The 26,704-nt window shown below is 44.6% G+C and overlaps 1 protein-coding gene across 3 annotated transcripts in view; it reads left to right on the forward strand.

Annotated features, from left to right (window-relative positions):
- Window positions 1–26,704, forward strand: part of ALLC (allantoicase) — an 83,307-nt gene that overhangs the window by 7,361 nt on the left and 49,242 nt on the right. For all 3 annotated transcript variants that reach the window (XM_033939012.1, XM_033939013.1, XM_033939014.1), the window contains exons 2-4: window positions 5,168–5,303; window positions 13,757–13,807; window positions 17,622–17,709. In XM_033939012.1, coding sequence (XP_033794903.1) covers window positions 5,214–5,303; window positions 13,757–13,807; window positions 17,622–17,709 — 229 coding nt within the window. In that variant the 5' untranslated portion in view covers window positions 5,168–5,213. The remainder of the gene's footprint in view (window positions 1–5,167; window positions 5,304–13,756; window positions 13,808–17,621; window positions 17,710–26,704) is intronic.

Raw genomic sequence — 26,704 nt, forward strand, 5'->3', positions numbered from 1 at the left:
TTTTCTCTCCCTCCCTCTCAGTCCTCTAATTAGGGGATGTAGCCTGGATCACTCTTAATGGGTTTCTGGCAATGGCAGCAGTGACTCTCATGGCTGACCCAGAAACCTCCCCTCTATAGCTTTCCTAACATGGCAGAGGGGAGGTTTTCGGGTCAGCCACAGCCTGTAAGTTGCTGCCGCTACTACCAGCAACCCTTTATAAGAGAGAGGCTAGTGAAGGATAGGATGGAACTGTAGGACCACAGAGCTGCTTGCAAGTATACAGCTGCTGAGTGGGCCCAGGCCCTTGAGAGGATGGCTTTTTAATGGCTAGTACCAGGCCCCTTTTGGAAGCCGGGCCCCCTGCCCCCTTCTCAGCAGGCTTGGTCCATAGTTATGCAATATTCTTCACAGCACCATAATTCTACAACATTGATTTTCTTCCAATCGTGCTTCATCACTGTTCAATTTTTGTATTCATATTGAAAATGCCTTAGCATGGAAAAGTCAAATCTTTGTATGCAGGGATGCATCCTTTCAAGGTCCTTTATAGCCATTCTGCCAAGAGTGATAACATTGTTGGATTTCTTGATTGCTTGTTGTTTCTTTAGAGATTGTTGATCCAAACAATTCAAAGTTGTCCACTATTTCTGCTGCTTCTCTATCAATAAATCAGGATGCATTGAGTGAAGATTAAACGTTGAGGAGATTAACTGCCATATGCATGCACTGTTGTGAAACTTTTCAGAAGAAATAAATGTAAAGAATCAGCCTCATTTAATCTCTTACTGGCTATGGGTTCCTATAATTGTAGATGCGAGAAAACATTGCATGTTTATTATTAAAGATATAGAAGCATATAACAGAAAAGATCATTTTGAAGTTTCCAGTAAAGCAACAAGTTTTGTAACAAGCAGAAGGGTTCAAGAGACTACTGGTGAGATATAGATCTAACTACACAATGAGTCAGTTACACTGCCTAACAGCTTCTCAAGCAATTTCATCCTCTGAAATCAATATTCCCCATATAATATTAATTCGTGTATCACATTGGCCACTATGGGTCAGATTCAGTAAATGAAGCTCAAAGTTAGGCACTTTAGATGCACGTTAACCACCAGTTTTATAAAGGTCACTTGGTCCTATGGGAAGGGCCTTAACAACCTGGGCCAATCAGAGTCTCAGACCCCTCCCCGGTGCATCCAAGTATGTCAGCAGATCCTGGCAGGGGGCATCTCCCTTCAGCTGAGCCACCAGGAATCCCCGAAACCGGCCCAGCTGATGGGAATTCCTTCTGCCTCGATCAACTGATGGGAATCTTACAGGGGTTTGGTTTTTTGCTCTTTGGGTGGTAGGAGGGATTAAAAGGGGGGGGGGTGTCATGCCTTATATCTTCCAGTGGTCTTCTTGTCAGTTTGGGAACCTTTGTGGAACTTAGTCGCAACTCAAACAGATATAACTGCCAGAGTCTAAGTTCCCTCTAGGAAAGTTTTGATTACGGCTGGGGTACGTGTAGGTTGAAGCCCATAACACACCTCCCAACATGCCCCTTTGCTCTCTGGACACACAGCAGCTTAGAAGTGCTGCTGCACTTCCAGAAAGTTGGTTTTGATTATCGGCACTTGGACGTCCCTGCTATTAGGACGTCCAAGTGCCGACTTAGGCTGGTTTTTGGATGTTGTAAAGTTTTGATTATGAGCCCCATATTTTACAAAAGACTCTGCATTTGTTAGGTCCTTTTATAAAATGCAGCAAAGTTGTTAATATCTCAGCCTGGCATCTCCATTCCTAACTAAGGTCCCCTTTTATGAAACTGTGTTAGGCTTTATTATTGCTGGCCATGGCGGTATTAGCTCCTATGTTCATAGGAATTCTATGAGCGTTGGAGCTTTTACCACCATGGCTGGTGATAAAAAAGCTTAGCACAGTTTCATAAAAGGGGGGGGGGAGATGTAAACAACCTATGTAAAAAATGGGGCCTTTTATCGGGTGGTGTATTTGCTTAATAAAGGAACTTTACATATTAAAGTCTACACCTATGCACAATCAGATTAAAGGTTTGAATAAGACATCCATATAAAAATAGACACATGGAAGGGCATAATCAAAACAAATGTCTAAGTCCATTTTGGGCCTAGGGCGCTAGTTGCCCAAAGTTGGCAGCATCCAACGTCCATTCTCGAAAAATACATCCAAAATTTTTTTCTTTTCGAAAATCATCTACTTCTACATCCAGCCATTTGATCGTTCAGACTGTTAGTACATCTATCTTTATACTACATTCTCATCCAAAATATTGTCCGTCCCAAATGCCTAGAATAAGACCTTTTGGATGTAGGAGGGGCCAGTAAAGTGATGGACTGGCCACCCAGACATGGCAACAGAGTAGTGGAACTGCTGTGAACTTCACAAAAAGGGTGCCACATAAACATCTCATCACAACTCGCTTGTAGGACATGGTGAGCCCCCCAAAACACCCCCACTCCAAACACCTACTATACCCACCTGTCTACAATCCCAATAGCCCTTATGGCTGCAGGTGCCACCTATATGGCAGTTCAGTGGTTAGAGTGGCTTATGGACCTAGGACCTTTTCTCTATGGTTCACTAACCCACCCCACTGGCTACTTAAGAAACCTATATGCAACTCTACTAGGCTTTCCTATGCCAGGTGCTGATGTTCTGGAGGCAGGTATGTACGTTTTTATTCCAATTTTTATGGTGGTGTGGGTGGGTGTGTGTGGGGGGGTGGGGGGGGGAGTCAGTGATCACTAGGGGAGTGTATGGGATCTGTACTTTGTGTCTGCAGTGGTTATCTGGTCACTTTGGATACTTTCTGGGTACTTAGACCTGTTTTTAGATCGCCTAAGTCACAATGTATAAGTTCCATCCAGGCAGCCTTGTCAAACTTTCGATTATCCCTAAGTTTAGGTCGGCCCACATCCCACCCTAACCACTCCTTCAAAAATGCCTTTTCAGCACTGGGCACACAGCGGAATTCAGAGGCCTAAAAAGTCTCTGGATACTAGTGCTGCCCGAGTCACAATTCGAAATGATTCACCGATTCGAATCAGGTGAATCGATTCAATTTTTTTAAAAATTGGCCTCCTGATTCGATGACTGACCCTTCCCCCCTGCCTTCCTAAAGCAGGAGCGGCAGTACTGCCTCTTGCTGGCTGTCCGCTGCTGCTCCTGCTTGAGGGGGGAGGGTCAGTCAGAAAGGCCTGCATGTTCCCCCAGCTTCCCTGTTCTTACCTTAAGATAATACAGCAGCCTGCAGAATCGCTGATGCTATAGCGATCCCTGCAGCTGCCGTCGTCCTCAGCGGTACGTTCTCTCTGCTACGGTCCCACTCCTCCTCTGACGTCAGGGTCAGGATCGTGGCAGAGGAAACATGCTGCTGAGAACGACCGCAACTGCAGGGATCGCTATAGCACAGTGATCCTGTAGGCTGCCATATTAGCTTAAGGTAAAAGCGGGGAACCTGGGGGAACATGCAGGTTTGCGGGGAGAGCAGGCCTTCCCGGCGGGGAGGGGGGGGGAAGGCCTGTGCAGAGGGAGGAGGAGGAAGAGTGCCTTCGCGGTGGGGAGGCAGGCCTGTGCAGAGGGAGGAGGAGGAAGGAGTAAGAGAGGGGAGGGAAGATGCCAGACCTGGGGTGAAATGAAGGGAAGACAGAGACCGAACCAAAAAGAGGGGGAGGAAAGCAGAGGAGAGGTGCTGGACTAATGGAGAGAGGGAGAGAGAAATGCAAGACCACAAGGGGAAGGGTACAAGAGGGACAGATACTGCTCCAAAGTAGGTGGGCAGGGTGCAGGATGGCAGGAGAGATAGTAGGAGAAAGCCTGTACCTGGGGAAGGGGATACAGGAGGTAAGGAAGAGAGAAAGAAGAAGATGGAAATGGGGAGAGACATGAAACAGAGATAAGATGCTGGGCATAGAGGGAGCATAGGAATAGGGACACAAGGGGGACACTACTGGAGAGGAGAATAGGGACAGGGACACAGAAGAGAGATGCTGGATGAAAGGGTAGTTGAGAAAAGGAGAGATGGTGGATGTGTGGATGGTGGGGTCCATCGCTGCAGCTGCAGGGGGATGGAGATGAAAAAAAGGAAAGATGCCAGACCTCCGGGGGAGGAAAGGGAAACAGAAGGAGAGGACAGAGATGGAAGATGGATGGTTATCATAGAGAAAGAAGGAGAGCCTGATCAGAAGACAACCAGAGCCCAACATGATTTGAAAAATGACTAGACAACAAAAAGTAGAAAAATAATTTTATTTTCTGTTTTGTGATTACAATATGTCAGATTTGAAATGTGTATCCTTCCAGAGCTGGTTTTAGACCGCAAACGTGAGTTAGAATTTAACAGAGAGAGAGGAAAAGTATTTTTTGTTTGTTTATTTTGTTTACACCACAGGACCAGTGTGGGTAGGAGAGGGCAAAGGGGGTGAACAGACTATAAAATAAACCCACCAGGATGTTAGAAAAAAACCACCCAATTGGGCAGGAAAATCGAATCAAATCATAAAATCGATTCAATAGGCTGAATCGAATTGAAATTTTTTTCCTGAATCGGGCAGCACTACTAGATACCTCTATAAACCCATTTTGATTATCGGCACTTGAATGGTCTGTCTTTTAGGTCATCCAAGTGCCAATTTGGGCGGGTTTTTAGACATATTTCTGTTTTGGTTATGAGCCCCATAGTACAAAATTTACTCTGAAGTTTTCCAAGAAACCTTGCTCAACAGGTAGCAATAGTGAATTGTTTCCTAGAAGTTGAAACTCTATAAGTTTCAAACAGTTTTTATTGATGACATCAGATAATCACAGAACAGCAAAGGTAACAAACCAAGGAAAAAGAAAGAATCCAATGACTAGTTCTGGCTACAGAACAAGAAACAGCCAGTCATCAAACAATTTTAACTATAACATTCACAACCTCCCCACCATCCTCCGGACTCAACACCACTCTCCACTAAGGGCAACAGAGAAAGGATAGTAGCGCCAGTAGGCCACCTTCAACCAAAGAAACCAGGGACCCTGTGTCTTGTTGTCCCCAGTTGAAACTCTATAAAACAAATCTACAAATTATTTTTAAGTAATGAAGATTATTTCATGAAATCAGACATAAATCACAGTAAAAAAAATATTCTTCTTAAGTTTCCTTCTCTTGCTTTTTCAAAAGGAAAAAACTCCTTTCATCTTGCATCCATTTTTGAAAAGTGAAGAAGATGTCTTCTGGCCTTAAAGAAGAGAAAACCAAAGTCTCCCCGCACTTTGCACAGTTCAATGACTTGGCATCTGAAGCCGTTGGAGGCAAGGTAAAAATAATATCCAGTCCTACAAGGTCAGGGTGGATTTAATTTACTATTGTGTGCATCAAACAAGAATATAATGTAAGAAATAATGAAAAAGATTCAACTCATTCAGATACATTTTAGCAAAAGTGTGAATGGGAATTAACTGGCAATAAGGCCCTAAATAAATAAGGAAAATAATTGTTTCCATTCTTTTTAAATGGTATTGCCCAATGGAGTATGCATATAATTTGGGGTGGTGGGAGAGTTGAACTTTATGAAAACATTGCCAAGAAACCCACAAAATATATGTACTATAAAGCATCACCTGAAAACCAATGAAAACTAGGTTTTATGTGGCAGTGTCAATTTCTAATGGCATAAGAGTTGCCTTACTAGGATAGACTGAAGGTCCATCAAGCCCAATTTTCTGTTTCCCACAGTGGTCAATCCAGGTCACAAGTATCTGGCAAGATCCAAAAAGAGTAAAATAGATCTTATGCTGATTATTCTAGAAATAAGCAGTGGATTTTCCCATGTCCAGCTTGATAGAAACCTAGAAACTTGATGGCAGATAAAGGCCAAATGACCCATCCAGTCTGCCCAGCCGCAGCACCTACTATCTCCTCCTCTACCTAAGAGAACCCACATGCCTGTCGCATGCTTTTTTGAATTCAGACACAGTCTTTGTCTCCACCACCTCTACCGGGAGACTATTCCATGCATCTACCACCCTTTCAATTAAAAGAAACTCACCTCATGTGTATTTATGCCACATAGATATTTAAATGTTTCTATCATATCTCCCCTCTCCTCCAAAGTATATATATTGAGATCTTTGAGTTTGACTCCGTATGCTTTATAACAGAGATCACCAACCATTTTAATAGCCTTCCTCTGGACCGACTCCATCATGTTTATTATATCTTTTTGAAGGTGAGGTTCAGAATTGTACATAATATTCTAAATGAGGTCCCACCAGAATCTTAAATAGAGGCATCAATACTTCCTTTTTCCTACTGGCCATACCTTTCCCTATGCACCCAAGCATCATTCTAGCTTTTTCCATCGCTTTTTCAACCTGTTTGGCCACCTTAAGATCATCACATACTATCACACACAAGTCCCATTCTCTTTTGTGCACAAAAGTTCTTCACCTCCTAAACTGGACCATTTCTTTGGGTTTTTGCAGCCCAAATGTATGAACTTGTATTTCTTAGCATTAAATCTTAGCTGTCTTACATTCCTCAAGCTTCACTAGGTCCTTCCTCATGTTTTCCACACCATTGGTGGTGTGAACTCTATTGCAGATTTTGGTATCATCCATAAAGAGGCAAATCTTACCAGACAGCCCTTCAACAATATCGTTTACAAAAATGTTAAAAACAACAGGCCCAAGAACTGAACATTGAGGCACACCACTGGTGACATCCCTTTCCTCAGAGCAATTTTCATTGACCACTATCCTCTGTCACCTTCCACTCAATCAGTTCTTGACCCAGTCCGTCACTTTGGGGCCCATCCTGAGGGCACTCAGTTTGTTTGACTCCTGTGTGGAACACTGTCAAAGGCTTTGCTAAAATCTACGTACACCATATCTAGCACACTCCCTCTATCCAATCTCTAGTCACCCAGTCAAATAAATTGATTGGATTTGTCAGACAAGACCTACCACTAGTGAATCCATATTACCTCGGCTTATGGAATTTTCCTCTGACAATTCTTATGAAGATCATTTTATATGAAGCTAAAAGCTCATTTTTATGAAGCTGTTTTCAACTCTTCCTATTCACTGTCAAGTAAATTTACCAATTGTAACTTTCCTTCTTCCAGAAAATCCCCAACCCTGAGATGTCCTGTCTGTACAAATTAGATTGTAAGCTCTTCTGAGAAGGGACCGTCTATTGAATGTTAAATGTACGTATGCCTTTCAGTGCTATAGAAATAATAATATAGTAGTAGTAGGTGCATACTCTAAGTGGTAGAGTGCATGTCCACTTTGGCAGTATTTCAGGGGTGTGTGCTAATGGACATTAGTGTGTGCTAAGTGTCACATGGCCCATAGATATAAAATAGGACATGCAAAGCCTTAGCTAAAGGGCCCCTTAGTCATTTATGCACAGATGTGGACACATATGCATGGAGCACAACTGGAGATTGAGTGAGGATGTTAGAGTAAGAAACATGGAAGTGTAGCAGTTGGAGGGATCATCAGCATGAATGTTGAAGCCACCAAGGATGAAGGAAGGAGATGATGATTCAAGAAAGGAGGAGAGCTGTACAGTGGAGGGTTTTGTTAGGATCACATGTTCCACCATAAATGTAAAGGTTAGCATGGGATGTGGGCCTGGGTCTCCCTCTCTATGGTTCACTACACCACCCACTAGACTACTCCATAAACCTGCTTGCTGCGCCACTAGAATTTTCCATACCATGTGCTGCTGTTATAAATACAGGTATGTACTGTTTCATTGAGATCTTTGGGGGTTGGGGGGGGGTCACTGACTATTGGAAGTGTGTGGGGACCAGATTTTTATCCGTCCAATGGTCATCTGATCAGTTTGGGTACCTTTTTGGCCCTTATTTGTTTTAACAAAAGGTCTAGCCCAAAATGTCCAAATTGTGCCCTGGATATTTTGTACAATGTTTGATTATACACTGTAAAATGTCCACGTCCTAAATCCGTTCTAATCCCACCCAGACACACTGGAGACAGAACGACCAGAAAGATGTCTGGAAAAGCCCACCTGGACATTTTGACTAGTATGATGTCCAAGTGCTGGTTTATGCTGTCTTTTGGACGTCTGTCTTTTTTGAAAATGAGCTCTTATGTCTATGTGCTTATTTTATTCTTTATTTTATTCCACTATCTTGTCCGTCACTGAAGTCAAGCTTACCAGTCTGTAATTTCTTGGATTACCCCTGGAACCCTTTTAAAAAATTGGTATTACACTGGCCACCATAGAAACACCCTGCCCCCCAAGTCTTCAGGTTACATATAAGTAACAGCATATCAGAAATTTCAGTATCCTGCAGTATATACCATCTAGTCCAGGTGACTTACTGCTCTTTAATTTGTTGATTTGGTTCAGTTTGTCTTCTTTCAGTTCTTCTGTATTGTCACCCTTGAAAACCATTTATGGTACAGGTAGATATCTTACATTTTCTTCAGTAAAGACTGAAGCAAAGAATTCATTCAGTCTTTCTGCTATGGCCTTGACCTCCCTGCATTCCCCTTTTGCTCATTGATGATCTAACAGTCCCATAGATTCCCTCACAGGCTTTGCACTTCTGATGTACCTGAAAAAGTTATTTCTATCAGTTTTTGCCTCTGTTGTACGTTTCTCTTCATATTCCGTTTTATCTTTCACTAGTCTTTAAGCCCGTTACATTAATGGGTGCTAGAATAGATGTGTCTGTCTGTCTGTGTTTCTTTATCTCTCTCTCCTTGGCTGCTGTCTGTATCCTTCTGTCTCCCCCTCCCCCCGAGCAAAGCTGTCTGCCCCCAGCACCCACCTCCCCCAAAGCAGCCCCCTTTCCCTATCTCTCCATGGCCCCTTCTGTCTCCCCCCAGCACACCCCTCCCCCCAAAGCAGCCCCCTTTCCCTCTCCCTGTCTCTCCATGGCCCTTTTCTGTCTTCCTCCCAGAGCAAAGCTGTCTGTCCCCAGCATACCTCCCCCCAAAGCAGCCCCCTTTCCCTATCTCTCCAAGGCCCCTTCTGTCTCCCCCAGCACACCCCTCCCCCCAAAGCAGCCCCCTTTCCCTCTCCCTGTCTCTCCATGGCCCCTTCTGTCTTCCCCCCCAGAGCAAAGCTGTTTGCCTGAAGCACAGTCCTCCCCCCAAAGCAACCCCTTTCTCTCTCCCACTGACTCCCTCTCTGGCCCCTTTCTCTGTCTGTCTTTCTGTCCCTCTCCCTAACCCTGTGTCTTTCTTTCTTTCTGTCTCCCTCCCTCCCGCTGTCTGTCTGTCATTTTCCCCATTTCCCTGTGCAGCAGCATTTCCATCCCACTTCCCTATGCAGCAGCAACAGCATTTCCCTCCTATCCCCCCTTTCCTGTGTAGAAGCATTAGCAGCATTTTCCCCCACTCCCCACTCCCCTTTTCCCTTTTCTTCCCTTATCTTCCCTGCTCCGTTCGGCCTCTCCCCCTTCTTTTACTGCCGTTGTCGATCTGGCCTACTCCTAACCCTCCCACCGCCGACAAACCTCGGGACTCCAGCCGCGTAGGCAGCACTTTAAACACGCTGCTTCGCGGCCTTCTACTGGCGATTTCCTCTGCCGCTTCTGTCTCCGATGATGTCATCAGAGATGCGGCAGAGGAAATCGGCAGAGAAGGGCGCAAAGCAGCGTATTTATAGTGCTGCCTATGCCGCTGGAGCCAGGAGGCGACGGAGAGGGCAGGGGATGCTAGTGGCCGGCAGCGGTGGAGAGCATGGAAGGGTGCCATGCCACTTGTCTTGCCTCGCGTGAGGCCAGACCGTAAGCTGCGCATGCGCACTTCCTATGTGTGCTACAGCTCACGGAAAACGGACGTACGCATAGGAAGTGCGCATGCGTGGCTTACCGTTTTATTATATTAGATTATCAGTGCTTTGCATCTAACTTGCCAGTGCTTATGTTGTTTCTTATTTTCTTCATAAGAACATAAGAATAGCCTTACTAGGTCAGACCAATGGTCCATCAAGCCCAGTAGCCCATTCTCATGGTGGCCAAACCAGATGACTAGTACCTGGCCAAAACCCAAAGAGTAGCAATATTCCATGCTACTGATCCAGGACAAGTAGTGGCTTGCCCCATATCTTTCTCAATAACAGAGTATAGATTTTTCTTCCAGGAAATTGTCCAAACCCTTCTTAAAACCATCTACACTATCTACTATCTGCTCTTACCACAACCATTTAGAAACATAGAAACATAGAAAGATGACGGCAGATAAGGGCTACAGCCCATCAAGTCTGCCCATACCATTGACCCCCTTTTAAGTCTACTGGCTTCCTTAACTCTACTGACCTGCTCTATTAAGTCTATATCCTAGCGACCCTATTCATTGGTATGACTCTCGCAGTGATCCCACATAGGTATCCCATTTATTCTTGAAGTCTGGGATAATGCAGGCCTCGATCACCTGTCCTGGAAGCTTGTTCCAATGCTCTATCACTCGTTCCGTGAAGAAGTACTTCCTGACGTCTCCACGAAACTTCCCTCCCCTGAGTTTGAGCGGATGTCCTCTTGTGTTCGAGGGTCCTTTGAGAAGAAAGATATCATCTTCCACCTCGACCCGTCCCGTGATGTACTTAAATGTCTCAATCATGTCTCCCCTCTCCCTACGCTCCTTGAGAGTATAGAGTTGCAATTTGTTCAGTCTCTCTTCGTACGAGAGACCTTTTAGCCCCGAGACCATCCTGGTGGCCATCCGCTGAACCGACTCAATTCTGAGCACATCTTTACAGTAATGTGGCCTCCAAAATTGCACACAGTATTCCAGATGAGGTCTCACCATGGCTCTGTACAATGGCATCATGACCTCAGGCTTCCTGTTGACGAAACTTCTCTTGATACAACCCATCATCTGCAGTGCCTTAGATGAAGCCTTCTCCACTTGAGTAGCAGTCTTCATGTCTGCACTGATGATCACTCCCAGGTCTCGTTCTGCTGTAGTCTTGGTCAAAGTTTCTCCATTCAAGGTGTAAGTTCTGCATGGATTTCCATTTCCGAGATGCATGACCTTACATTTCTTGGCGTTGAAGCCCAGCTGCCAGACAGAGGACCAGCTTTCTAAAGTACGGAGGTCCTGTTCCATAGTATTCTGCAGATTGTAGCCGTTTATGATATTGCATAGTTTGGCATCATCAGCGAATAAGGTTACCTTACCTTGAAGCCCTTGAGTCAAATCCCTAATGAATATGTTGAAGAGGAGTGGACCCAGGACTGAGCCCTGCGGCACTCCGCTGGTCACTTCCGACGTTTTGGAGAGGGTGCCGTTAACCATCACCCTCTGAAGTCTGCCACTTAACCAATCTTTAACCCATGCAGTTAGTGTTACTCCTAACCCCATTGATTCCATCTTGTTCAGCAGTCTGCGGTGTGGGACACTGTCAAAAGCCTTGCTGAAGTCAAGGTATACGACGTCTAAGGACTCTCCCGAGTCCAGCCTTCTTGTTACCCAGTCAAAGAAGCTGATAAGATTGGACTGGCAGGACCTACCCTTGGTGAATCCATGTTGACTGGGGTCCCGGAGATTCCCCTCATTCAAGACCGTATCTAATTTATGCTTAATTAGTGTTTCCATGAGTTTACACGCTATTGAAGTGAGACTCACCGGTCTATAGTTCGCAGCCTCAGCCTTGCAACCCTTTTTATGCAGAGGAATGACGTTGGCTGTTTTCCAGTCCAACGGAACTTTCCCCGTGCTTAGTGAGAGATTGAAGAGTACGGCCAACGGTTCCGCCAGAACATCTCTCAATTCTCTAAGCACTCTTGGGTGTAAATTGTCCGGTCCCATGGCCTTGTTCTCCTTGAGCCTTGTCAGCTCACTGTAGACGTCTTCAGGTGTGAACTCAAAATTCTGAAACGGGTCTTCCGCAATTTGTTTTGCCTTCAGCTGTGGTCCGTGTCCCGGTGCCTCACAGGTGAAGACTGAACAGAAATATTCATTTAGTATTTCGGCTTTTTCAGAATCCGCCACTGCGTAGTTTCCGTCCGGTCTTCTAAGGCGTACTATGCCGTCTGTGTTCCTTTTCCTAATATACCTGAAGAAAGATTTGTCCCCTTTTTTAATGTTTTTTGCCAAAGTTTCTTCCACTCGAAGTTTGGCCTCCCTAACTGCTGTTTTGACCGCTGCAGACCTGGTCTTATATTCTACTTTGGTTTCCCTTCTCTGCGTACGTTTGTAGGAAAGAAATGCTGTTTTCTTCTCCTTAATGAGGTGCGAGATCTCCTCAGTGAACCATTGGGGTTTATTGTTTCTTTGCCGTTTGTCTACCGATTTTATGTAGCGATTAGTAGCTTCGTGTATGGATGATTTCAGGTACGACCACATAGCTTCCACATTACCGGTCTCTGCTTGGTCCTGCAGCGTCTGATGGACGAAATCTCCCATGTATGTGAAGTCGGTGCCCCGGAAGTTAAGTACCTTTGTTTTTGTGATTGATTTAGGGAATCCTTTCCTAAGGTTGAACCATACCATGTTATGGTCGCTGGAGGCTAGCGTATCTCCTACCAAGACCTCTGAGACGCTTTCCCCGTTGGTGAGTACCAGGTCAAGGATCGCCTGGGCCCTAGTGGGCTCCGTTACCATCTGTTTTAGTTGTGCACCATTTATGGAGGCCAAAAGCCTCTTGCTGCTACTGGTGGTTGCTGAAAATGTGTTCCAGTCTGCATCAGGCATGTTGAAGTTCCCAAGCAGTACAGTGTCGCCCCGTAGAGTGATATTCTCTATGTCCTCAATTAATTCCGTGTCCATGTCTTCCATTTGTCTTGGGGGTCTGTATACCACACCAAGATACAGGCATTTATTGCCACCTCTTGCCAGGTTAACCCAGAGGGACTCCCCGGTGTATTTGACATCTGTGATCCTGGTGGTTTTGATGTCTTTTTTAATGTATAGTGCTACCCCACCACCTAACCTGCCCTCTCTGTCACGACGAAGTAGATTGTACCCCGGTATAGTCATATCCCACCCATGTGAGTCCGTAAACCATGTTTCGGTTATTGCCACCAAGTCTAGGTTGGCATCCCTTATTTCAGTTTCCAGCTCTAGAATTTTATTGCCTAAACTGTGAGCATTAATATACATGGCCCTCCACACATTGTGTTTGCTAGGTCGCTGTAAGGCTTTTTCCACCTGAGTCTGTGTGGCTCCTAGAGAACTGTTTGCTATGTGTGCCCTTACCTTGGAAGCAGAGTGTCGACTCATCCCATCAGGATAGTTCCTTTCCGCACCAGTACATGAGTAGGTACCCTCCCCCAACTTACCTAGTTTAAAGCCCTACGAAGTAGGTGGGCTAGTCGGTTTCCAGTTTCCATTTTATGAAAGATGTTCTTTTGGTTCTAATAGCTTTTTTTGTACATCACCTTTTAATCATGTTAGCTGATTGTTCTTCTTTCCACCTTTATTAATACATGGAATATATTTGTTCTAGGCTTCCAAGATGGTATTTTTAAACAAGGTATAGTAATCAAACTAGAGAAAATCCCCCCCCCCCCCAATAAATATTGAAACAATCTAAACTTCAAACAGTGGTAGAGATATACATATTGCTGTTAAATTAAATCAATTAGAAGGAGGACAAAGCCTCAGGAGTTCCAGTGCACAAAATCTCAAAGATTATATTATACACTATTATAAGACTAATTTTGGCACCACTTTAAAGGAGTCTGTTTATGGGATAAATGATTTAACAGCATTTTTTATGGAGTCCTTTAATAAATTCAATCAGGCATACATTTCTTAATTTATACTGAATATTTTTCCATAGGTTTTATTTGCAACAGATGACTGGTTTGCAGTGGCAGAGAACCTTTTAAAGGTAAAGTTGACTGATAATTTCTAATTTGTAGAGTTTGTATATCTGGAGTAGATATTTTGGTCATCTCAAAGCACTGGTTCACAACCTTGTTATGGGGACACATCTAACTTATGCATTTTTCAGGACATTTAAGATGACCATGCATGAAGCACAAAGAAGATAGGGACAGATAGGGAAAAATGCTTCAGTACCTGAATAAATATATGTAAAGCGTTCTGAGCTCCCCTGGGAGAACAATATAGAAAATTGAATAATTAATTAATTGTGGATCAAAAATATGATACCTGAATGAACACAGGAAAAGACAAAAAAGGCCAATATAAATTAAAGTAAAAATTAAATGCGTCTTTATTGAGAAATCAATCAAAAATGTATTCGATGTGAAACAGGCAGTATGATAGAAGAGGACCCAACAAGGTCCATGTTTCAGCACTAAGCCTCCTCAGGAGTCTCTTTGACTTGAGAGATGCAAGCCAATTGCAAGACAGAATAAAAACGGAAGAGTTTGGTGAAGAGGAGACACTGTGACCTGGACTCGACGAGTCCGTTCCACTGACAGGATATGCGTCCAGGCTCTTCTGCTTTTATTCTGTCTTGCAATTGGCTTGCATCTCTCAAGTCAAAGAGACTCCTGAGTAAGGCTTAGTGCTGAAACACGGACCTTCTTGGGTCCTCTTCTATCATACTGCCTGTTTCACATTGAATATTTTTGATTGATTTCTCAATAAAGACGCATTTAATTTTTACTTTTATTTGTACTGGCCTTTTTTTGCCTTTTCCTGTGTTCATCCAGGTATCATATTTTTGATCGACTCTTCTTTGTCCTTTTGATTTTTGTGAATTTTTCCCCTTTATGTTTGTTGGAACATGCATGAAGTACATTTGCATAGATTGGGAAGTCTGAAAACCAATCCAAGGTAGATGCGCATTCATGACAGGGCTGAGAAACACTCTTAAAGGGACACTTTTGTGGTTCATAACAAGGGAATATCTGACATTTCTTTACACTCATCCTGTAGCAACACCATTAATACCCAGCTTGGAGATTCAACTACATGAATTGACTCAGCAGAAAGGGCAATTCTATTGCTTTAACTTTTTGAGTGAATAACCGTTATCTTATCTTTGAATTAACATGGCCACTTCTTTTCTTTCCTTTCCCTTAATTCTTATTTTGATTACGTTATTTTAGAGCACCTTATTTACCTCACATCACAAGCAATTGAGAGGCCCTTTTACGAGAGTGCATTAGAATTTATACAAAACATGCTATAAAGCAAGATATTACTAAGTGCAACAACACTAACACAGTTATAAGTGGGGGGCAATCCCAACATGTCAGTTGCAGGTGCCACATGAAAATGACCATTACCATGCACTACTGTAGTTGAAATTAACACAGAAGCATTTAGGGCCAAATTCTATAAACAGCGTCCCGATTGTAGGTGGCAGAAGGCATCCTACTGCTGTCTAACCAGCCAATCGGGATGCACTTTTTCTAAAAAAAACACCCCAAAAAACCCTGATGCAGGCTGCCTACACTGTAGACATCTGTTGTGAGTGCAGGGAGGCACCTAGGGACGCTTAAGCTTGCCTAAGGCTGAGCATGGGCATGATTTCTCCTAGATGTGGCCTTAGGTGAGCTTAAGCGGCCCTAGGCACATCCCTAGGGTCGCGATAGGCGACTGAAATGTAGGCCAGAAAAATGCTGGTGTACATTTCAAATAGGCACAGCTGCTAAACTCATTGTGGCAAAGAAATCTCCCTGCCGCGATCAGCTGAGTAACCGCGGCAGGGAATCCACGAACCCCACCATAAGTCAGCTGGCAGGAGAGATTCCTACTCTCTCTCGCCATCACTCCTAAACCCCCCCTCCCACTGTCCGCAGCAGTAGGGATGCCCAATCCCTCCTGCTGCAAACCCCAAAACAATCCCGGTAGGAGGGATGCCCATTCCATCCTGCCAGCACTTCCTAACATTCCCAGCAGGAGGCATGCAAGACTCCCCACCCAGACACCCAACCGTATCTTTATAAGCAAAGCCGGCTGGAGGGATGCCTAATCCCTCTGGCTGGCAGGCCTGCCTCTTCAGAATGACGAGCCTTCCCAGTGCATCCTAGAATGCATCAGGGAAGGGCCTAAGGCCCTGATTGACTCATTTGAGCTTTGGTGTTAGAGAAGGATTTTATATGTGTCGTGGACTGCCAGAAAGAACTAACAAATTGATTCTGGAAGAGATCAAACCGGTTATGTCACAAGAAGCCCAAATTTGGTCATACTATCAGAAAAGAAAGATCATTGGAGAAGGACATCATGTTTGGAAAGATTGAAGGAACCTGCAATCAGATGGCTGGACAAGTTGAAACAACTTTGGGGATGATGCTGGAGGACCTTTTGATTATAAGAAAAATGTTCACGTCACAAGCCTGACCTAGTCCTACACAAACCATGCCTCTAGTATTCTCCCTTGAGGATTAGATGAACTGTGCATGAACAGCATAGATATCTATCTAGAACAGAAGTTTTGAAAATACTGAATTGGAAGGGTTGGGTGAGAAAAATATCTATCTACCTCTTTATGATATTTTTTGGATGTTTATCTTTCTTGAGCACATCAAGTTTACCAACCAAGTTTATTAGGGATTTGTTATCCCACATGTTGTAAATGCTGTCTATAGAATTCTGTCTGAAATAACATGTGTTGTGTCAGATGTATTTATTCATTTGTATGTTGATTGTACACTGCTTTGGTTTAAAGCAGTATCTCCTCCTTTTACTAAACTGTGATAGCGGTTATTAGCGCAGAAAGCTACGCTGAATGCTCTGTGCTGCTCGCGACGCTCATAGGAACTCTATATAAATTCTTAAATACATAACAAATAAATAAATGCATCTAAGTGGCTTGCAAATTTGAACTAAGGGAGGGGATATGTGCTTGGCTGAAACATGACAATGAGGGAAGGAGGGAAGAACTACCATGTTTTGTAGGATAGTAGGGTAGGATTGAACAGAAGGATATCTGCATTCAGTTTGTCCTCACCATCCATAATCTCAGGTACAGTTTAGATGGCAAATCCTCTTGGACAGGAATAGTTTGCAAACCCGACTGCAATTCACCTTCAGCTCAGATTTGGAATAGGCAAATATTAGAATGTAAAATCCAGTCCAACATCTCTAATCCCTCCCTCTTCTATGCAGTGGCGTAGTGAGGGTGAGGGGTGCCCATGGGCGGTGGCCCTTCTCCCTCCCCACCCTCCCTGCCATGCGTGCACCCCCTTTCCTTCCCCCATACCTCTTTAATTTTCTCAGTGCAAGCAGCATCACCAACTTGCTGCCCGTGTCGGCTCTCCCTCTGACATTACTTCCTAGGTGTGGGACCCAGAGGGACAGCCGATGCTGGCGCGAGCAGCAGGTTGGAGATGCTGCCAACACCAGCGAAGAGCTAGAGGTACAGGGGGGAGGGAGAAGTGAAGGTGTGCGCGTGGTGAGGGAAAGAGTGGGAAGGAGTGGAGGGTGGAGAGGAGAATGGGAGCTGGCGCCCCCACAAAGACAGCGCCTGGGGCAGACCTCCCCCTCGTGTCCCCTTACTATGTCACTGCTTCTATGTAAATAACTATGGTTCTGACCCCAAGTATGCAACCCTCTCAGTGTATGTAGTTAACTTTGAAGTTAACTGCACAAATAATTTTGAATATTGACCAGATCAAATATTCATATTTAATTGTGTTGATTATGACACATCTGCTGCAGTTAATCTTTTGCAAGGAAAATGAGCATGCTTAAAACTAACAACCTAAAACATTTTTTTTCTGCAGAGACAGGATCCAGAATTTAAAGCAGACTTATTTACTGAGTTTGGCAAGTGGATGGATGGATGGGAGACAAGGAGAAAAAGGATTCCAGGTAAATACATGTGCAGATCAATAAGAACGTTATTGCAGTTGAACATTATCATTGTAGGGTTAATATTCAGGAGTTAATCAGGTAGAACTTTGCTCATGAGGTCTAATCTGTATTTTTAGTGTCATTTACCTAGATACTGCTGCTAAAAATCTGGGCAGCCTGCTCTAGCACTATGTGATTAGTATCAAAGTGGTCCAGGGGCAGTGCTGGGGAAGAGTCAGAAGTTATCCTAATACTATCGATATTAAATTAGGACAGAAAAAAGGTTGTCCTAGGTCAGTGGGCAAACTCATTAGTCAAAAGAGCCAAAGATCAGCAGTACAACGATTAAGATTTCTTTTGAGTGCCGTACCCCGCGCCCGCTTGCACTACAACGGCTACGTCAACCCGACTGACATTCCGCTCGCCTGCACGTAGTCAAAATTGATTCGTGGCAGAGCCTAGAAAATGACACAGGGAAAAAAACTTGTCTCCCTTCCCGCCCCGTCCCCGCAAACTATCTGATCCCTCGAATAGTTTTATACTGAACTTACAGTGGTGCCTCACACAACGAACTTAATTCGTTCCAGGAGCAAGTTTGTTATGCGAAAAGTTCGTTATGTGAAACGCGTTTTCCCATAACAATACATGTAAAAAAAAATAATTCGTTCTATAGCATAAAATATGCTAAGATGACATAAAAAAAGATAAATTTTTGGTTATTATTTTTATTTAGATACATCTAAAAACATAATTGTTTTTTAAAACAACACACATTTTTTAAATTTAAAGACAGACTAAGTAGAGTCTAATTTTACAGTGAGAGAGGGCAGAGTCTCAGCGGCAAAAACTGGGACTTAACTGTTCATTTTTTTTTTTTTCTACCGTGTTTCCCCGATAAGGCAGGGCCATCAAATAAGACAGCCCCCCCTTTTTAGAAAAAAATGTAAAATAAGGCACCCCCCCGCAAATAAGCCACCCACCGATACCTGCGCTTACCCGAATCGGGTGGTACGGTGGGTGACTCCGTGTGGTCCCTGGCACCCCCGACACGATCGGGGCAAGAGGGAGCTCAAGCCCTCTTGCCCCCCCGACTCCCCGACACGATCGGGGCAAAAGGGAGCCCAAGCCCTCTTGCCCCGCCGATTCCCCAACTCCCCGACAATATCGGGCCAGGAGGGAGCCCAAGTCCTCCTGGCCACGGCGACCCCCTAACCCCACCCTGCACTACATTACGGGCAGGAGGGATCCCAGGCCCTCCTGCCCTCGACGCAAACCCCCCTCCCCCCAACGACCGCCCCCCCCAAGAACCTCCGCCCGCCCTCCCAGCCGACCCGCGACCCCCCTGGCCGACCCCCACGACACCCCCAACCCCCTTCCCCGTACCTTTCTGTAGTTGGCCGGACAGACGGGAGCCAAACCCGCCTGTCCGGCAGGCAGCCATCGACGGAATGAGGCCGGATTGGCCCATCCGTCCCAAAGCTCCGCCTACTGGTGGGGCCTAAGGCGCCTGGGCCAATCAGAATAGGCCCGGGAGCCTTAGGTCCCTCCTGGGGGCGGGGCCTGAGGCACATGGGCCCAACCCGACCATGTGCCTCAGGCCCTGCCCCTAGGAGGGACCTAAGGCTCCCGGGCCTATTCTGATTGGCCCAGGCGCCTTAGGCCCCACCAGTAGGCGGAGCTTTGGGACGGATGGGCCAATCCGGCCTCATTCCGTCGATGGCTGCCTGCCGGACAGGCGGGTTTGGCTCCCGTCTGTCCGGCCAACTACAGAAAGGTACGGGGAAGGGGGTTGGGGGTGTCGTGGGGGTCGGCCAGGGGGGTCGCGGGTCGGCTGGGAGGGCGGTCGGAGGTTCTTGGGGGGGGCGGTCGTTGGGGGGAGGGGGGTTTGCGTCGAGGGCAGGAGGGCCTGGGATCCCTCCTGCCCGTAATGTAGTGCAGGGTGGGGTTAGGGGGTCGCCGTGGCCAGGAGGACTTGGGCTCCCTCCTGGCCCGATATTGTCGGGGAGTTGGGGAATCGGCGGGGCAAGAGGGCTTGGGCTCCCTTTTGCCCCGATCGTGTCGGGGAGTCGGGGGGCAAGAGGGCTTGAGCTCCCTCTTGCCCCGATCGTGTCGGGGAGTCGGGGGGGCAAGAGGGAGCCAGGCGGAGAGAGGGCAGTTAAGCGCAGTGCCTGCGCGGAAGGATGCAGCTCGGGCGACTTCGTTGTGTGAAACGAAGTTCGTTGTACGGATCAAGACATAAAGTTCGTTGTGCGCAGCGTTCGCTGTGCGAGGCGTCCGTTATGCGAGGCACCACTGTATATTAAAGTATAAAAAGAAACACTATTCTGTACCATTGTCAATTTATAAATCAGCGTCTTCTCCCCACTATCTCTTCCCCATGTCCCTTCAGCGTGCTCAGCCCACTCTCTCTCCACTTCCCTTCAGCGCATGCACATAAAAACAAGCAAGCAATTTTATATCATTTTCATTCTATTCATTCATAGAAATTAAAGTCTAAATAATGCCAGTCACATAACAAAACATAATTTTACAAAAATAATTCCCTGCACAGTCAAGCCTGCAAGGATTACTAGATGTCTTTTAGCAGCTCCCCTCCCTCCCTCCCCCTTACCTTCATGGCCAAGTCAAAATGATCTACCAACAATAAAATTTAAAAAAAACACAAAGCACACTGTACGCAGAGAAAATGTTAATTATCATTTGTATTCCGCGGGTTTTCAAAGAGGTCAAGGCAGATGACTTTATGTAATGTCACCTCAGTAACAACTGTACAAAAATAGACAAATATACTCCCTCCCTTTTTACTAAACCGCGATAGCAGTTTTTAGTGCAGGGAGCTGCGCTGAATGCCCTGCGCTGCTCTCGATGCCCATAGGCTCTCTGTGCTAAAAACCGCTATTGTGGTTTAGTAAAAGGGGGCCATAGTGCAAAATATAGACATCAGATATAAATTCTAAAAACTGACACATTTTGATCACTAAATTTAAAATAAAATCATTTTTCCTACCTTTGTTGGCTGGTAATTTCATCAGTCTCTGGTTGCACTTTATTCTTCTGACAGTGCATCCAATATTTCTTCCCTTCTTTCATCCTCCTGTATGCTTCCTCTCCTCCAGACCTCATTCCCTCCCCCAACTTTTTCTTTCTTTCATCCTGCCCCATTCTTTCTTTCTCTCTCCATGCCCCCTTTCTTTCTGTATGTCTGTCTTTCTCTCTCCGTGCCCCCTTTCTTTCTTTCTCCATGCCCCCTTTCTTTCTTTCTGTCTTTCTCTCTCCATGCCCCCTTTCTGTCTGTCTCCCTATCTTTCCCTCTCCATGCCTCCTTTCTGTCTGTCTCCCATCTCCCTTCTTTCTTTCTGTCTCCCTGCCCCCCTTCTTTCTTTCTCCCTGCCCTCCCCCAAGCCACCACCATTGGGGAACAGGCCGCCACCGCTGCCAGGGAACAGGCTGCCACCGCCGTGGGGGAATAGGCTGCCACCGCCGCCACCATCGGGGAACAGGCTGCCACCGAGTTCTGAGCTCTCCCTACATCCCTTCCCTGTAAAGAGGACGCTGAAGCACCGGGCCGACCAACCTTCCCCACCCGATGTCAATTCTAACATTGGAGAGGAAGTTCCGGGCCAGCCAGGCAGCGATTGGCTGGCCCAGAACTTCCTCTCCAACATCAGAATTGATGTCGGATGGCGAAGGTTGGTTGGCCCGGCACTTCAGCGTCCTCTTTACGGGGAAGGGAAGCAGGTTGGGCACCCCTGCTCTAGCTAGCTGAGTTGCAAGCCACACTCAAGTGGCTATAGAGCCTCATGCGGCTCGTGAGCTGTGGTTTGCCGATCACTGTCCTAGGTTAACAGGTTGGCTATCCAGGTACTATTTCTGAATAACTCCCAGAAGTAACTATGAATAACTCTGAGTAACTCCCAGAAGCCTCACCTGCCACTTAAAATGCTTTGAATATTGGATGGACAGCATTAGCACATATTAATTACATTAGTAGTATAGTAAAAGGGCCTCTATGAAAGGGAAATATCAATTTATGATCATTTTTTTTCAAGGGGCTAACTGTGATATGATTCTTTGAAGCAAAATTGATGTCTCTAATTGCTTTTCTAAATATAATTATTTACTATGTTCAAGAGATCAGGGAGCTGATGTTCATATCCATACACTGAGCACAGACTCATAATAAACATTATAAAACACAAATTAAAAAAAAGTTAAAGTTAAAAATGACATGCACAAAACCTGATTTACAATAAGACACAAGATTGAATAACATGAAGAAAGACCTGGCAATGCTTGAAGAATGGTCTGAAATTTGGCAGCTAAAATTTAATGCTAAGAAATGCAAGGTCATGCATTTGAGCTGCAAAAACCCGAGGGAACGGTACAGTTCAGGGGGCGAAGATCTTATGTGCACGACGAAAGAGCGGGACTTGGATGTGATTGTATGTGATGATCTTAAAAGGTGGCCAAACAGGTTGAAAAGGTGACGGCGAAAACTAGAAAGATGCTAGGTTGCATAGGAAGAGGTATGGCCAGTAGGAAAAAGGAGGTATTGATGCCTTTGTATAAGACTCTGCTGAGACCTCATATAGAATATTGTGTTCAATTCTGGAGGCCGCACCTTCAAAAAGATATAAAAAGGATGGAGTCGGTCCAGAGGAAGGCTACTAAAATGGTGTGTGTGGTCTACGTAATAAGGCGTATGGGGACATAAGAACATAAGAATTGCTGCTGCTGGTTCAGACTAGTGGTCCATCATGCCCAGCAGTCCGCTCACGCGGCGGCCCTTTGGTCAAAGACCAGTGACCTATTTGAGTCTAGCCTTACTTGCGTATGTTCTGTCCAAGTAGGAACTTATACAACCTTGTCATGAATCCCTGAAGGGTGCTTTCCCTTATAACAGCCTCCAGAAGAGCGTTCCAGATTTCTACCATTCTCTGGGTGAAGAACTTCCTTACATTTGTACGGAATCTTTTCCATTCTAACTTTAGCGAGTGCCCTCTCGTTCTCTTCACCTTGGAGAGGGTGAACAGTCTCTCTTTCTCTACTAAGTCAATTCCCTTCAATATCTTAAATGTTTTGATCATGTCTCCTCTCAGTCTCCTCTTTTCAAGGGAGAAGAGGCCCAGTTTCTCTACCTCTCATTGTACGGCAACTCCCCCAGTCCCTTAACCATTTTTGTCGCTGTTCTCTGGACCCTTTTGAGTAGTATTATGTCCTTTTTCATGTATAGCGACCAGTGTTGGATGCAGTATTCCAGATGGGGACATATAACGGCATGATAACCTTTTCGGATCTGTTTGTGATCCCCTTCTTAATCATTCCTAGCATTCTGTTTGCCCTTTTCGCCGCCACCGCACATTGCGCGGACAGTTTCATTGACTTGTCTACAAGTACTCCCAAGTCTCTTTCCTGGGAGCTCTCTCTGAGTATAGCTCTGGACATTCTGTATTCATGCATATGATTTTTGTTACCGACATGCATCACCTTGCACTTATCCATGCTGAACCTCATTTACCATTTCACGGCCCATTCCTCGAATGTATTTATGTGTCTTTGTAGGTCTTCGCAATCCTTCTGTGTTCTCACTACTCTGAATAACTTTGTATCGTCTGTGAATTTAATCACCTCACTCGTTGTGCCAATTTCTAAGCCATTTATAAATATGTTGAAGAGCACAGGCCAGAGCACCGAACCCTGTGGCACTCAACTCGTGACATTTTTCCCGTCCGAGTATTGTCCATTCACCCCCCCACTCTCTGTTTCCTATCCGCCAACCAGTTTTCAATCCACATGAGTATATCACCCTCAATTCCATGGCTCGCAATTTTTCAAGTAGGCGTTCATGTGGAACCCTGTCGAACGCCTTCTGAAAATCTAGATATACGACGTCGACCAGGAGAGACGGGAGAGGGGAGACATGATAGAGACGTTTAAATACCTACGTAATGTAAATGTGAATGAGTCGAGTCTCTCATTTGAAAGGAAACTCTGTAATGAGAAGACGTAGGATGAAGTTAAGAGGTGATGGGCTCCGGAGCAATGTAAGGAAATACTTTTTTACGGAAAAGGTGGTAGGTGCGTGGAACAGTCTCCCAGAAGAGGTGGTGGAAACAGAGACTGTGTCTGAATTCAAGAGGGCCTGGGATAGGCATGTGGGATCTCTCAGAGAGAGAAAGAGATAATGGTTACTGCGGATGGGCAGACTAGATGGGCCATTTGGCCTTTATCTGCCATCATGTTTCTATGAAAGAAAACTATTACATCTTAATCTTTACATTTACAATGCTAAAAAGCTTGATGCTAATTCTCACCTACTTGCCATTTCTAACACAGGAGGATTTTTACTATGGTGCATATTATATCTATACCCCTGCTCTGTTCAGCCCATGTGGGGCAGGGCCTGACCAGAAAGATCAATTACACATGGGGCTGGACCTGCACATGAGCAGAGCTTGGCCAGGGAAACAAACAAGTTTCAAGTTTATTTTTAACTTGTTGAATCGCTTAATTTAAATTGCTAAGCGATTTACAGATAAAAAATAGATACAACAGATTAATTATAAAAAAATACATAAATGTAACACATTATCATACAGAATAATAAATAAAGTCATACAAACTAACAGACACATGAGGAAAGAAAGGGTAGAACTACAATCGTATATATTAAAGAAAACATAAATGGTAAAAATACAACAGGGAAGGGAAATCACAGGGAAAAAGGTAAAAAAGAAAAATTTTAATAAAAATCCTTGATTAAGTTCACACATTAAACGCATCTTTAAAAAGGAAACTCTTTAAGCTGCTTTTAAACTGTTTCAGATCACTTTCTACTCTGAGATACTGGGGCAAACTGTTCCATAATTGTGGGGCTATTACAGAGAAGATGTCAGTGCGACGAGTTCCAATGACTTTTAGTGATGGAACTGTTAGAAGTTTTTGATCAGTGGATCTTAAAGAGCGTGAAGTACTATATGGAATGAGTAATCTATTGATGAATTGGGGGTTCATTTGTAGTCAATGTTTTAAAAACTAAAAGTAAGATTTTAAAAGTAATGTGATGGGTAATAGGGAGCCAATGTGATTCGATCAAGAGTGGTGTAACATGGTCAAATTTTTTGCGGTTGTGTATTAATTTGATTGCCGTATTTTGAACTATCTGAAGACATTTTTTCTCTTTTTGAGTAACATTTATTAATAAAGAGTTGCAGTAATCAAGTTTTGAAATAATTAATGAGTGAATCAGTATGTTTAGTGATTTTGGCTCTAAAAATTTGGCAATTGATCGGATCATACGCAATTTGAAGAAACATGTTCTGACAGTATTAGTAATGTGTTCATGGAAGGATAACCTATCATCTATTGTAACTCCTAATATTTTTAGGGATCTTACTGAATTTAATTGAACGTTATCTAGAGTAAACGGAGCATTTAAGTTTATATCTTTTTTTCCAAGGGAAAAATAATGTTTTGGATTTTTGTACGTTTAGGGCTAACATGTTTAAGTTAAGCCATTGTTTAATATCTCCTAGTTTTCTATTTATTTCAATTATTTCATTTTTATTATCTGGATTCAGTGAATGAAGCAGTTGAACATCGTCGGCATAGGTGAAAGTAGTAAAGCCTATTGATTGACATAGACAAAGCAGAGGAGAAAGAAAAATATTAAATAGAAGTGGTGACAATATTGATCCTTGAGGAATACCGTAACTAGTGGTATAAGGTTTTGAAACTGTGTCTTTAAAGATAACCGTAGATGAGCGATCGGAAAGGAAAGAATGAAACCAGTCAAACACAGTCTTCTGCACATATATCAAAAAAGGAATGTTTCTCTCCCTCAGTTACTGATTGACAAGGGAGGGCAAAGTCTCTGGCTGTGGCTGAGGGATTCAGACGAGATCATGAAATTTAAACATGGGCATGTTAAATAATGAGGCCCAAGGTAAGGCTTTGGAACCTAGGAAAGGCCTCTAAAAAGCCCAATTCATAGCTATGTGTAAGGTTACCATATTTGTGACGACAAAAAAATTGTACACAGGACCCCAGCCCCACTTACACCCCACTCCAGCCCCACCCACTCCCTACCATGCATCGGTGATGAGTCAAAAGCGCGTGGGACAATCGGGCGCCGACAAAACCGCTCGGACAAATGCATGCAGGACGTCAGGGCGCTGGATTATAACTTAACTTTAAAGCGCTCCAAGGGGGAGTATGGGGGGAAAACCCCCACTTTACTTAGAAGTGTTGCCGCTGCCGTTGGGGGTGGGGGGGAACCTCTACTTAGAGAGAAAACTGTAATTATTCCTTACAAAAGAGGGAAAAATTACACTTTCCTTTGTAATGGGGGGGGATGGTTCCCCCCCCCAACGGCAGTGGCACCACTTCTAAGTAAAGTGGGGGTTACCCCCCAAACCCCCCCTTGAAGCGCTTTTAAGTTAAGTTTTAATCTGGCACGCTGATGTCCTGCACGCATTTGTCCGAGCAGCTTTGTCGGCGCGCGGTTATCCCATGCGCTTTAGTCTATGAACCCCATGCATCACACACTTTCACCTATTTCCTTTCAGCTCTCATCTACCCACCACTGCATCTCATCACCTTATCAGACTCAGCTCCATCCCTATCTTTCCATCTTTCTATCTTTCCCTTGCCTCCAAGGCCATTCTTCTATCTCTGTCCCAATATTCTGTCCCTGTCCAGTTTCTTTTCCTTGTTTACCGTTTCTTTAATTTATTTGTTCAATTTTCTATACTGTTCTCTCCAGGGAGCTTAGAACAATATACATGAATTTATTCAGCATTTACTCAAGCATTTTTCCCTGTTTGTCCCAGTGGGCTCACAATCTATCTAATGTACCTGGGGCAATAGGGGGATTAAGTGACTTACCCAGGGTCACAATGAGCATGAGTTTGAACCCACAACCTCAGAGTGCTGAGGCTGCAGCTTTAACCACTGCGCCACACTCTTCCCAAAGTATTCAAACACCAATATCTCTATCTTTCTCCTGTCCCTT

Source organism: Geotrypetes seraphini, chromosome 3 (genome assembly GCF_902459505.1).
Source record: "Geotrypetes seraphini chromosome 3, aGeoSer1.1, whole genome shotgun sequence".
Classification (NCBI taxonomy): domain Eukaryota; kingdom Metazoa; phylum Chordata; class Amphibia; order Gymnophiona; family Dermophiidae; genus Geotrypetes; species Geotrypetes seraphini.